This window comes from Arvicanthis niloticus, chromosome 23, assembly GCF_011762505.2.
Source record: "Arvicanthis niloticus isolate mArvNil1 chromosome 23, mArvNil1.pat.X, whole genome shotgun sequence".
NCBI lineage: Eukaryota > Metazoa > Chordata > Mammalia > Rodentia > Muridae > Arvicanthis > Arvicanthis niloticus.
Window position 1 is genome coordinate 2,130,169 of NC_133430.1, and position 14,382 is coordinate 2,144,550.

General features: G+C 44.6%; 1 protein-coding gene across 1 annotated transcript in view; it reads right to left on the reverse strand.

The window, feature by feature from the left end:
- The window catches only part of Rapgef5 (Rap guanine nucleotide exchange factor 5), a 236,612-nt gene that overhangs the window by 73,407 nt on the left and 148,823 nt on the right, over window positions 1-14,382 (reverse strand). Inside the window, exons 10-11 of the mRNA XM_076920935.1 lie at window positions 5,465-5,583; window positions 4,918-5,006 (exon numbers count right to left, since the gene is read on the reverse strand). Of these exons, the coding sequence (XP_076777050.1) occupies window positions 4,918-5,006; window positions 5,465-5,583 (208 nt within the window). The remainder of the gene's footprint in view (window positions 1-4,917; window positions 5,007-5,464; window positions 5,584-14,382) is intronic.

The window sequence follows — 14,382 nt, forward strand, 5'->3', positions numbered from 1 at the left end:
CCCTCAGACAGTTTATCTGTAACAGGGTCTGTGTTAAGCTTACCACTGGCCTGGTGACCTGGATGAGGAAGGCAAGCTCAGCAAAAAAGAAGCTCAACAAAACTGTTCTATCTTTCCAACCAGCATTTTTTCAATCCCTTATAAAAATCACATTTCAAGGTTACTATAAACTTAGTGCTGGCAGGGAAGTTGATAAAAACTTAACGGAAAACAAGGGCTGTGTCTTCTGTCAGTGTAACACCCAACAAAGCCCGTAGGCCAATGATTCCCAACTTTCCTAAGACCCATTAATACAGTTCCTCATGTTGTGGTGACCCCAACCATAAAAATATTTTCTATTTCATAAATGTAATTTTTCTATTGCTATGAATCATAATGCAAAAAGCTGTGTTTCCCGATGGTCCTAGGTGACCCCTTCAAAAGGATCATTCCATCCCCAAGGCGGGTATTGACCCACAGGTTGAGAACTTCTACCCTGGGTTTGCCACCAAGAACTCACAGGCTTTCCCTACCACGTGCTGCTTAAAGCCAATCATCCATCAGTACGGAGGAACACGTGATGATCATGGTGAGGATGTTGCTGGTTGCCCTGGTTCTGCTTGTATTCTGATTGTTAATTCTGCCTCCTCAAGAGGGGCTGCCCCACGAATCACACACTCAGGTGATTTCATGTGAAGCTTCTCCCCATTTTAACTGGTCAAATAAGGGCTAGAGCATGTGATTGGACAGTGGAAGGGGAAGGTGGGGCTGGAGGTTTTAGAGAGTGGGGAAAGAGGGGAACTGAGGAAGAGGAGGTGGAAGGAAGATGGAGCAGAACCACCTGGCCTGGAGAAGCCACAAGTATCGAGGGATCTCATAGCTGGGGAATAGAGAGGTGCAGTATATCTGCCTAATCTAGGTGTGCAGCTTGTAAATATTGTAACTGAGTTGTGTGTGTTTGCACAGGTTTATTGAGGTTGGAGATTTACTGTAACAGTCCAGCCTACATATAGTATATAATACATACTATACAGAGGTGTAAACTGAACACACAGAATGACAGCCCATGAAACTAAAGGGGAAAAAGCAACTATAGCTTAAAAGAAACCAGGTCAGGCCTAATGAGAACCAGGGAGGCCTTCCCTCTCCTATTAGCCTGCTCAGCTCACTAGCTTCTCCTGAGAACCTGCCACCATAAGTGCATTTTGCTCAAAAGGGCGGGTAAGGAATTAGGAAGTAAAAATAAGGAAATAGGAGGTAACCCATCAGGCAGTTTCTCCCTTGCTTTGAAATAGAAATCAGTTTCTGCAGAGGCACCTGCAGGCCTGAAATACTTCATTCTCTGCAGGATAAAAAGGGTTAAGTAGAAACAGCACCCCTGTGCACAGTGGGGCAGCAGGGCAGCCTGGGCTCACACCTGTCCTCCCCTCCCCACAGACCCTCCATTCATAGCTCCTAGTCTTTTCTTTTTTCCCTTTCAATTCCCAGGCTGGGAATGCCCAGTGATGTCTGTCCTATTTCTGGGCAGATAAAAGGTAGAGCTACAGAAACTGCTGGATTTTTTTTTTTTCCTCTAACATTTCTGAATGTTACAAGTCAGAACCTGAACCGTGAAAGAAAAGAAAATGTTTGAAAACAGCTTCAGTCACTTCTCGCCTTCACAAATAAATGGCCGCTCACCCCACTCTCCTTTTTCTCTTCTATTTAAAAGAATGAAGTACATGAAAAAAAAAAAAAACACTGTTAAAAATTATATTTCAATGGATTTTACTGCTACTTGCTATTTGGGTGTGTTATTATGAACCCGTAAACAGAAGGGCATTCACCATAGATTGATGACTTCAAAGCTGACGCAAAGGAAGACTCTAGTGCTTAAAGGTTTGCCTGTCCCTAGCAGCATCTTCCATTCCTCTTTGAAAAAAGTATAAAAACTAAGCATCTGTCCGTCCATCCCACACACATCCCTGGGTGACTCCTATGTCTGGTGTCATCATAAAGGAAAGATACCCAGGTTCACAGAATCACTCTGGTGATTGTACTGGGATCAGACTATTTAGAAAAAAAATCCTAACTAGGTTGCCTTTAAACATCTCTAAAATTATGATTTCTAACTCAGCTTGATTTGGCGACAGAATACCGCATGAATGGTTGAATTGTTTCTACCCTATTCTCGATTCAAGTAGCAGGAGAAATGAAAGCCTTCTTCTCTCCGAGCCTCGGCATTCTCTTTTCTATTCTGTTACATTCAACTTCTTCCATTTCAACGTTAACACCAGTGGGTAATCAAGCCAATCTGTCCCATGTGACCACTGGAGCCTTCTCTGCCGGGACTTGTACACACATTTCCACAAGCGTCTTCTGTGAGAAACGTGTGAAACGTCTCTTGTCTGGTGGTTCTTCCAGCTTCTGGTGGGCACACGAATGAAGGAATGTCAAAACAGCTCACCCAGGCTTCCAGAGATTTCCATTCCTTCTTTCTATGTTTCCTTTCCTCCTCTGTGCCACTGGGGCCATGTGTAAGGGTTACATATGGCACCATGGGACTCACCCATGAGATGAATGCCGTATGGCTTCATCTTACTAAGAGAGACTCTCAAATGCTGCTGTATGCTTTTACTGTGGGCCCCTTCCCATTCCCTCTGTTTCCCCAAATGGCTTCTGCATCTTCATTAGGCTTGTATACACATGAGTCTCTAAAATAAGGCTCTGCCAACCTGGCCCAGGTGTCACTCACCCCTGTCAATGACTAGGGACCTCTACCACCATGTTAGAAATCCAATTTGTTTAGTATTCAAGCTAGAACAAACTACAACCACTTTTCTTCTATTTGAATCTATGTACTTAATATCTTTAAAACCTACCAACAAAAGAACACATGGCAGCTCTTTCCTTTAAGTCTTAAAGAGCCACGCCACTTCCCCATAAGATTTTCTTCTTTGCACACAGCAAACAAGTTCTTCAGAGTTACTGTTTTCATAGAATTCTCCTCCAATGAGAAGAAAAGTTACTACTGTATATATTCTTTTTAAATGCCTTTACAGAACTCTGAGAAAATATATGTGTCCATGAGTCCGTCACTCAAACTCCAAATAAATGACCAGGACCTCAGATGAGGTTGTCTCAGACAGGATCCCTCATGAACCACTTATGTTGGGGCTAGACAGTCTGTCCAGTGAATCCTGGTCCTTTTTGCTTTTTGTGTGTTTGCCTGAAGTGGCATATCTGACCCTATAGTCAGTATTAGTGAGAAGAAAACAGAAATAAAAGTCACTACATAAGATGAATGTCCCACTGCAAACAGGAGGCAACTTAGAGACATGAAGATGACAGGTCATTTCCAATGTCAAATAATGAGTCTGTTAGGGAGTCCCTGGGCTGCAAGTGTATCTGAGCAGTGGGGCACTCCTAGCTTGTTGGAGGCCCTGGGTTTGATCTCCAGAAGCACAAGAGGCTTAACGAAGGGAAAATGCAGTCTGAGTGAAGTTTGAGAGAAGGGGGGAAAGCAAACAAATTGCTATTAAATAATTTCTGTTGCTTAGGATGTTAAAAACCACAAATCATTCCACCCATTCACTGCTCCACCATGCCTAAGGAATCCTGACTTTTCTGTGACTGACAGTTTGCTTGCTGTCACACTAGTTAGTACATGGGAACCAATCTCATGATTACTTCGGTAGGCAGAACACTGGGACATTGCTCAAAAGCACAAAGTGTGAATTTGCAGATATACAAAATAACCAAATGAATGCCACAATGATACTTTTATTTTATTGAGAATAGCTTATTTTGTGTGTGTAAGCAATGACTGATTCTCTCCCAATTGTATGCAAGATAAAGTATTTGAACTTTTAAAATTAAACAATGATATCATAAGTCTCATGGTTTGGTCATACAGCTTTTTTTTATAAACCTATTCACATATTTCACACATCATTGTTTCTCTTACTGTCCTTTGTAAAGCAGTACAGAGCCAAACATCCCTGAGTTAGGCAGAACTACCGAGACACTAGGAAACTTGCTCCTGAGCTGGTGTTTCAGTCTCCCCTGTGTAGTAAAATCTAAGCAGTTGTGAATACAACCTACAGCTGCCTTCTCTGGATGCAAGCAACACACTGCACAATGTGGGGGTCACAGGTGTTGCTTGCAGCAGCAAAAAAAGTATATGGTAGTCATAAAGTTGCAAACTTCAGGCTACTGACATAAGTCTGTTCACGGGGATAACTGCTCTAGGCTGAAACAGATGGCAAACGCTGGTTACTAGAAGCAAGCACTCTGTGAGAAAAGACATGACCAGTAAATCAACCATACAGAAAGTAACAGTGTTTCCAAAGGCGTGCAAAGCTGAAAGTCAGATGGTAAGACATCTGGGCAATAAGGCTTTGATCTCTGGTCAGAGAAGCTGTATCACATGGGGCACTCCAATCCTTATGCTGGGCAAGCAGTTTGTAAGCACTTGGAAAGGGGCAGAAGTTGCTGTTGCCACTGCTGGGTTGCAAATTGTTTGCATTTGGGCAGGGAAGCCACTCTCAGGACTCATTCAGCATTTCCTACAGCCCAGGTGAAAACCCCTCATGGCCCCCTCGCCTTGTGCTGCTTTTCACAGCACAGGGGCTATTGAATACTGGCTTCTTGCCAAGTGGCTTTAAGGTGAGATTTGACAAAAAATTACCAAGTACACACATCTACCCTCACCTCATTTTCTTTCTACAGCTACTTCCCAAGCAGCTGTTCAAGAACTACATGTGTCCATTTACTGGATTGAAACAAACAGCACGGGCATAAGGAGAGCCACACAAAGCATATGCTTTCCCAGCCCATCCTGATTTCTCAAACAGTGGGAGCTTTGCTCCTGGGTATACTGACAGGGCATCAGCTGCTGCTGCTGCTTTGGAGGCAGGGGACCCCTCCCCAGCCCCCAACCTCCCACACCCGGCTTACCTGTTTCTTTGTGCTGAACCTCTGCCAGGTGCAAGTCATTCAAAAGGTGCTCCAAGATTTTCTCCGGGGTCCCAGACACCACCACATATCTGTCAGAGAGCAGAGAGTCCACTGAGTCATCCTCCGTGGAAGACTGTGAGCGGCTGCTCCATTCATCGTCCTCATCTTCTTCGTCGATGTATTTGAAATAAGGCACATCGAAGGTAGGCAAGGGCAGCTGGCGCTCTGAGAGCGCCGCGGAATCTTTCCTCTCTAGAGGGGGGTCAAAGACCCGCAGGCGGGAGCTGCCCATTGTGAACGGTGCCTAACAAAGGCATCCCCTAAAGGCTAAAAGATCTTGCCATCCTTGTCCTTTCACTGGGAACTGAGTCCATCTGGCTGCTGAGAGCTCTGCAGTCAGCTAGAATGCTGGAGAGGCGGAGTGAAAAGAGGGAGGAGGAGGGAGGGTAGAGCAGGCAGCAGAGCGAGCGAGTGAGTGAGAGGGAGCTGGGAAGAGAAGCAGCTAAGGAAGGAAACCTGAGCGTGCCTGGGCTGTGGGGACTCTCACCTCGCGTCGCTCTCTGTACTCCCCGTGGTGGGGGCTGGGCCACAGCTTGCTACTTTCTTCAGCACCAGCACACTCTGGCCTTGCTCTTTAACCTGAACCATCGTCACTTCATCATCTTGCTTTAATTGTAGATCAGAGTGATGGATGAGAGAAGAAAAGGGGAAGAGAAAATTAAAAAGAAGCCAACTAGCTTCACCTCATTTCTTTAAAGAGCTGGAATAAATTAGGAGTGTGGTCGGGGTGGGGGGGTGGGGCATCTAATAGTACAGAATCTAGAGTCAAGGTCTCTGGAAACACACACACACACACACACACACACACACACACTCGTTGCTTTAGCATTCTATGTCTTTAAGGCGTGTGTGTGTGTGTGTGTGTGTGTGTGTGTGTGTGTGATTAGGATTTGAAGATTTTACTTTTAAACCTACCTCCAGGAACAACTGGATTTAGAGACTAGAACTTTAAAGTTTCAAAATGTTCAGCATACTAACTGCATTTGTACTGTTGTCTTTACCTGACTTGAAAATTACAGCATACCTACTATTAAATACTAAGATAATGAGTAAAGACTTGCTTTAAACTATGGGCAAATGGCTACTCACTGGATCATTATGGTCGACCTTCCTCTACCTCCCCCAAATGTGTCCATCCCCCAACCCCCCCACCCCACACACACAGTTTAGCTGGACTTTCAAATTTACTAGGTACTTGTTTTACCAGAATACAAGCAAAAATGGATCTCTTTTTAGATCCATCTTTTTAGAGTTAGAATCTCATCCCGGCTGAAGTTCTGACGTCACGGGCCACTGACTGACTCTCTTCATCTCTGTCCCTTTTAAAAGAGTCGAGAAGCTTAACTATCATGCAGTTCTGCACACACAGCTTCCACAGTGCAGAGCCAGTGTGTCTGTCTGACCTGGCTCAGTCAGGGGACAGTCCCTGCTGACCCAGCAGTATGGACCCAAGTCTAAGCCATGGATATAAACTTTCAGGGCATTTGCTATAAAACTCTCCCAATGTACAGCACCCAGCCATAGGAGGACAGCCAGAGTCTGTAAAAGAACATTAAAAGGCAGATAATAAAGTCTATCTTCTATATTGCTGATGACTTGGGGAAAAAAACAAAACAAAACAAAACCCAAGATTTGAGTAAGAAGAGTTGATAGCTTCCTCTGAAAGATGATGTCAACTCTTTGCAAGGAACCCTGTGCTAAGTATGGTTCTGCTGACAGGACCCTACCTGTAACTAGGTGCAGACACAGAGACGGTTACCCTGCCCTGCTGTGTGGATGAAAGGTGCCTTATCATGTGCCATATAATTACTTCTATAGGCCCATCACTAATCAATGTATTTATTCTCCTCTTAAAAGACTAGAAAGGCACCAATATCAGCAAATCACCCACAGAAAATAAGACTGTGTCTTCAACTCCTAATTTCTAAGAAAATGTAAATCCTCCTGGATTTTTCTTAAAACAAACAATATTGGTCATCCTGAAAAACAGCCGTACAACTGTATGTTCATTCTTTTTAAATATCTTACTGACGAATAATTTTGCTATGTAGAACTGATGTATTATGTTTCAGCAAGGTCAGACACATGGTGTCTGTGGCAATTAATGCTGGAGATTCATTGTTCACCTCCCCAAGGAGGCCAGTGTGACTCCTGTAACATGAATACCAATGTGTAATTGCTATCTTTTCATTTCCCCCAAAGCAGTTCTTTTGTTATCCATGTGGCTGAAGTGAACTAAAGTGGATGGAGAGAGGGCCATTATATACATGGCATAAATTGGGGAGGGAGGCAGAAGAAAGCTGGGACGAGGCACGTGGAATCGCGGACAAATAATTCTATTATTTGAAAGAACAGCTGTGAGGAGACAAAGTCTTTCCCCGGCTCCCTCTAATCGTAAGCCAATATTCATCTTATATGAGCCACTGTCATTCTGAAGTAGGTTTTACATCCTATGTGCATGTGATATATGGCATTATTAACTTCTGCAGGCTGCACACATACATATGGATGGGCAGGGCTTCTCTAATGTCTGTGTAAGTGATATGTATGACATGGCTGTGCACACAGCAGTCATACTTTACTGGGCAGGAGAATAGCTGAGTCGGATTGATATACTATCAATAGCATCTTATGCCACTGTAATAGGTTCCATTTGGAACCTGTTAAAAATAAAGGAGAGGAGAAGCAGAAAAAATCAATGAGAAAGGGAAGATGTAAATTATCGAAATTTCGTGCTGCGAAAACACGAGAATTCTGTGTTATAGCCATCTATGACGAGGGCTAAATTAATGCACCTGCATCTGGGCATCTGTCCCCAATTCCTCTTCCCAAAAAAGAGGAAACAGCACCATTGAGGTTGGGGTATGAAATTTTTATTTCGGTAATTGCTAGGGTAAAATTAAGTATTTGAACTAATTGGTTGAAATTATATTCAATGACAGATCATCCTTGAAATAGAAGCATTAAAACTAACTGGGCGGTGGTGCCACACACCTTTAATCCCAGCACTTGGGAGGCAGAGGCAGGCGGATTTCAGAGTTCAAGGCCAGCCTGGTCTACAGAGTGAGTTCCAGGACAGCCAGGACTACACAGAGAAACCCTGTCTCCAAACCCCCCCCCCAAAAAAAAACTTGTAATTGACAGTCATTATGTAGCGAACTAAGAGGGCCTCCTTTGGGTAGGACACCCTGCTGGACACTAAGTAGCAAGCACAGATGAAGAAGATAAGCTCTGCTGGGAACTAAGTTAACTGGTACCATGAAAACAGAAGCACAGCTTGGTCACACCCTAAGGTGATGCTAAGTGCAGGGGACAAGGAAAGTGGAACCCACTGGGTTTGGTGGGCAAAGATAAGTGGCCTAAGAGACTGAGCACACTGTTAAACAGGACGAGGATCTACAGAGGAATATTCAGATCAAACTGCTAATGTTTGAGTATTGACAGGACGGAGTACTGTAGCTATTTGCCAGGCAGTTAGAAGGAAAACACAGTTTTCTGCACAAAGGCCAAGGATAGAGACAAGTTTGTTAATAATTCAGATCTTGGCAGCTGATAAAGTGAAGGGGGAACAGACAAGTGTGGAAATTATGAAATGAGATTTAATGGGAACAACACAGTAAGATGAAGACTGATAGTAACAGTCTCTGGGAAAGTATGCAGAGATGATGAGGACCAGAGCCAGGAGGAGCTGGAAAAAGAAGCAGAATCATGTCAGGAGGTCCAGGGAAGAGCTTGCCACCCTGACGTTCAAACTGACAAGCCTAAGAAAAGATCTGCTGGCATCACTTTGGGGCAAGAGGTAAGAAGAAGGAGCCACAGCCCAGGTGTTCTGGAAGCTGAGGCAGGAAGATCACATGTTCAAGCCAACCTGGATTGAGGACCAAAATGCTGACTGAAACTTTGAAAAGGGGCCTGGGATACAGCTTAATGGTAGAGACAGCTCTGAGGCTTTGCATTTAGTCCACAGGTGAAGGAGAAGGCAGAGGAGAAAGGAAGGGAGGGAGAAAGGAAGGAGGGAAGGAGGGAGGGAGAAAGGGAAGGAAGGGGGAGGGAAAAAAGAGTGGGGGAGGGAAGAAAGAAGGAAGGAAGGAGGAAGGAAGGAAGAGAGAGGGTGGGAGGAAAAAGGGAGGGAGGGGAAGAGGAGAGAGGGAGGTCAGAAGGAGGGAGGAAGGGAAGAAAGGAGAAAGGAAAGAAGGAAGGAAGGAAGGAAGGGGAAGGAGGGAATCGTGTTAAGGGAAGGAGGAAGGTGATGTGGAAGAACAAGCTGAGACTTTCAATGTGTAGGGCTGGGGCCCTTGAAGAGCCTGTGGGCCTGGCCAAGTAGGAACACAGAACACAAATGCAGGATCAGGCTACAGAGAGACTTCTTCCTCTCAGATAGAGTCCGCAGGCTCAGTGAAGCAGAAACAAGCTGGAGAGATTATGTGCAGTGGTTTCTTTCTTAGTGCACTGTTACTGAGGCAGCCTCTGGAGAAGGGTGTCTGGTGAGGTTGGTAGCCTAAAGAAGGTGTTATTGGAAAAGTGGCCTCAGGGATGCAGCAGGGAATAAGACAGTTCTGAAGAGAAAGACTGCCCAGCAGCTTTGTGAACTGCTGAGGCCAGAAAGAAATTTGTGGTTTTATGACCTTCTGCTCTAAGTGCTCAGGAGCCTTAAAGGAAATGAGTGACTAATGAAGCCCATCCAGAGTAAGGGACACACAGGGAGACATCAGAAGCTCAGGTGGGGAGAGGGCCCATGGATCAAGCACATTAGGAAAATAGCCCTTCATCACAGAGTGTCTGTCTGGCTATGGAGGAAGGGGCAGATCAACTATGAAAACTGAGGGCTGCTGACCATCAACCACATGGGCCAACATAGGCTTCATTCAAGGGAGCAAAGGCTCAAATATGAACAGATCTGAGTAGTGAAGACTTAGGGGAGAGACAAGGGCCCCCTGAGTGGCACCTGTACTTTGGGTTGGGACCTAGGTTCCAGATTTACAGTGTCTACAATGCTGACAACTTCCTAAGTGGTTAGCCCACTAAAAACATCTCTACTTAGCAGCTTGAACAGGTCCAGAATTACAAAGGAAGAAGGCTACTTCTTCTGCTTAAAAACAAATCCCTTTTCACTCACCTACTGGAATTTATGTTAATGAGGTCACAGGGGGGTGGGAATGTCACCAAATAACCCCACTACAGGAGGCTGGGTTGCTAAGGAAACCAACCACCTGCTCAGAAGGCTCACTGCCCCTGTCTTCACCTGTAAAGGTTTTAGCGGTCACCAATGCCCAATGACCTTTAATAATTAATTATGCATACATAAAGATGTAACCAATAAAACCCTTGAAGGACCAAGTTCAAGGGCTTCTGGGAAAGTGAGTGAGGGTTCATCCACCTGTCCAGAAGGCAGTGGCAACCCAGCTGCACAGAAAGCAGTTGTACATGGGACATATGCCTTTGCTGTTCGTTTGTGTCCTTTAAAATATTCTTTACAATAAACTGGTAAACATATTTTCTGGGTTCTGTAGCCACTTTAGAAAATCAATGGAACCAAAGGAGTGGGTCTAATGCATAGCCAATAGATCAGACATGGATAAAATAGCCCGAAGCTTGTGATTGGCACCAAAAGTTGGGGCCCAGTGCTCAGCCTGTAGGATCTGATGCTGCTCCCTTGTAGACAGTGTGTCATATACAGTTGAATTATAGGTAGTTGAGCTTAGATCACTACAGAACTGAACATTTTTCTTGTTATTAGGGGACCTCACCCCACATCTGGTCACAAAAGTATTCTGTCTTGACACCTGAGTGAGAGTAGAAAGAAAAAGCACTGTGCTCCCCCAACCCATGACATTAGACCCTGACACATGTGAGCTGAGCTGGCACTTACAGCTAGATCTTGATGTTCTGTTCTATGATTTTGTAGGGAATCAACAGCAGACAAGGTCACTATATAGTCATAATGAATCAAACCAAAAATGCAGCCATTTAGTTATTACATGCAAAGGAAGAAAAGATACTGTTCAACCCACACAATCTCCCTAAGCCTGTCTGCTACCTGCTTGCTCTTTCTTTGTCCTAGCCTGCATTCTCTGTTGGGAGGATAAGACTTAGTCACAGAATTACCCTAGTTTCTAGACAGTAATCCAGAGCAAAGCCTCACTTCCTTGGGATCAAGGTCAAATCCTCAGAGTACCTTCCTGTAACTCTTTCCCCAGGATCCCCTTCTAGAGCATGAAGTCTCAAGACTTCATGACACAACAGCAATATACCTAACTCAGTCACTTGCAGGTGTGATCCTGGAGGTGGTCTCTGATTGGATGGTACTGATGAGGTAACAAGGTCTCATGCTGCCCTAGTATTGGAGTGATAAAGGAGATGACAATGGAGTTTTGGAGAGAAAGCACCTATTGCTAAGGTGTTAAGTGTCAGGCATTCCTGTCAGTGATAGAGGGACATGGGGCTCATGATGGGAAGGCAGAAGGCAGACAATGAATCCTTCAAGGAAAATGGGACAACATCCTGGAGTAAGGACCAGAGGACCAAGCCAGTGGCATAGACTCTGAGCAAGGAATGCCTTTGGGAGGTGGGATGAGAGTATGGATGGCTTAAGTTCTAGGAGGTGCCATGTTCTTTTCTATGCAGTGTGCATATCTTCGGGAAAGGCCTCACCCCCTAACACACACTTCAGTCTGCAGAGACCAGCTCTCATTCCCACTTCAGGGATGGCACAAGGAGCTCTAGCAAGTGGCCAAGTGGACTCCTCACAGTTCTGCTCATGGGCACATTACTGGAGACAGTAGAAGGGGAGGAAGCACAAAGGCAAGTCATAAGTAGTCCTCTGCTGACAGCGGGGGAGCCTGTGTGGTAAGAGAGGAACTGGAGTGCTGAGGCTTATGAGCTCCTGCAAAGAGCCTTCAGGAGGAAGAAAACAGGTGAGGGCTCCTAAGTCCCTCCCCACCTCCATTCGTGCCTGATGCATTCTCTGGATGAACAACATTGATGAATTTATCCAGTTTGACTATACTGCTATTGCTATCCCAAGTTTTAATTCTGGACACACAACCGAACAACAACCTTCAGATGATCTAGATTAACTTCCACAATCAAGCTCAGCCTCTTGTGCCTCTACATGTACTTTTCACCCCATTTATTTACATGGACAATTGTATTTGTATTTTCAGAATGAATATATATATATACACACATATATACATATATACATACATATATATACATATATATATACACATATATACATACATATACATACATATATACATACATATATATACATATATACATATATACACACATATATACATATATACATATATATACATATATATACATATATTTTTTTTCAAGGAAAACTGGTGTTCACAGTTTAGCAGACCTTAATTTTACTTGAGCCAAGTTTCTAGATATATTTGCATTTTCATACATTACAGTATGACCAAGAAAAAGTGGTGATAAATGCATTTCTTAGCCTGTTGGAAGGGCTGTGGCCCTTAGCTTGATTGTTTCCACTATTCCTAGTTCCCTTTCCAGGTGCTCTTGTAAGCAGCCCTGGCCTCTCCGGGCACAGCAGATCTCTGGTGCCCTGTGAGTGCATGCTTTGTAAGAGCCCTTACCTGGGGGCTCAGATGTGGGCTTTGAAACCCAAGAACCTTCTGACTGTGTCCTGAGATAAAGACACAAACCATCTCACAAGCAGAAATTCAGACTTATCATCTCATCTAAGGAGGTTTGGCTTCTTTGAAAATTCTCCTGATATTAACTCTCTCATTCAGATGAGATGTCCAAAAACATCCAACGCCCATCATCTGACTGAATGACCTCTGGTTACCTACGTTCTGTTTCTTCTTCACTAAATGATGACATTCCAAGGACAGGGACTGTGCCTTCTGTCCTTTTTCTAAAGAATGGGTCAGAGTCAGGCACATGATATTCACTTGATAAGGATGTACTGAGCATGCAGATCCACAAGCAAGGAAAAGAGGCGGGACCCCAGCTCCCTCATATGCATCAAGGTCACCTTACTGTGAGGCTCTCATGCACCCGCCTCTCAGACCTTTCCTCCTGCACTGAGCATGACAGAACATGTTTGAACTGAAGTGTTCAAGCTACCCATTCCACATGTGCTGGGGTTAGCATATGAAGCTCCTTTGCAACTAATGCTTAAGACATTAGGTATCTCAGTACCAGTAAGGCAAGCATTAAACGGTATCGTCCCTTAGGTCTATGTCATGTGAACAACAAAACAAGCAGGTGGGGCCGTGATCGGGTCTAATGGTGGGCTCTGTTATGAACCCTTTGTATTCCTAACCTTCTGCTTATACTTCATTCTCCCCTAACTAGATTTCCCCTCTCATGATGGCTCTAAAATCATATTGGTGTGGGACAGCCTGAGAAAGTCTTTCAGATGGGAACTGTTCGAAGTTCCCTAAGCTGACAGCATCAGCACCAGGAAGTCACAGGATGAGCACTGGTGTCAGCTGCTCTCCTTCCAGCTCCTGACACGACAATCACAGTACTAACTTACAAGCACATTTTTTACAACCAACAGCTTTCTGTGCACCCCTTCTGTCACGTAGCCATAGCCTGACTCATCTCTCCTCCAGAAAGCCAGGACCTTGACCGTTAGTCTTATTTGGTGGCCCTGTGTGACCCTATGAACCACACGAACACCTCTCTCTCTCTCTCTCTCTCTCTCTCTCTCTTTCTCTCTCTCTCCCTCCCTCCTTTCCTCCCTCCTTCCCTCCCTCCCTCCATGCTGATAGTTTCCTGTCTTTCACAAACTATTAACTTTCCTGCAGTAGAACTTGCATTTTGCACCCCCTCCCCAACAACCTGTTGGATCTTGACATGCCTCACTCACTCAGTGAACAGTTACTAAATAGTCTTATGAATAAAAAGGATGAATGGACAGATGTGGATTTTAAAGTGAAACATGGCAGGAGACACTTTCCAGAAGGCGGGGATGGAGGGCACCAGGCTACCCTGGTGGTAGATAACAGCAGTCACTGTGCTACCTTGACTACCATTTGCTGAAATGAGGCACTCAGATAGACAGGCTAACCTGAGGATCATGACAGATTAGGTGTTATTTACCAGCTCAGAGTGACCCCACTTGAGACTTGTATAGAGACCAGTGACAGACAACCCTGGACTCAGTCACTTTTCAAGATAATTTATGATAGTCTTTTGATGTGTGTGAAACATCATGCAGTTACTAAGTCACAAGATGCTAATGGTGACACAGCAGTTGGGGCAACCCGAACTAATGAGATGGCATTGCTGGATTCGAGAACTAAACCCAGGAGGAATGGGACAACAAGGAAGAGACAGCCATGGCGGACAGATAAACATATGTGACAACTGACATGTATTGAGGGGTTACTGTTTGGCTGGCAAAGCCAGAGG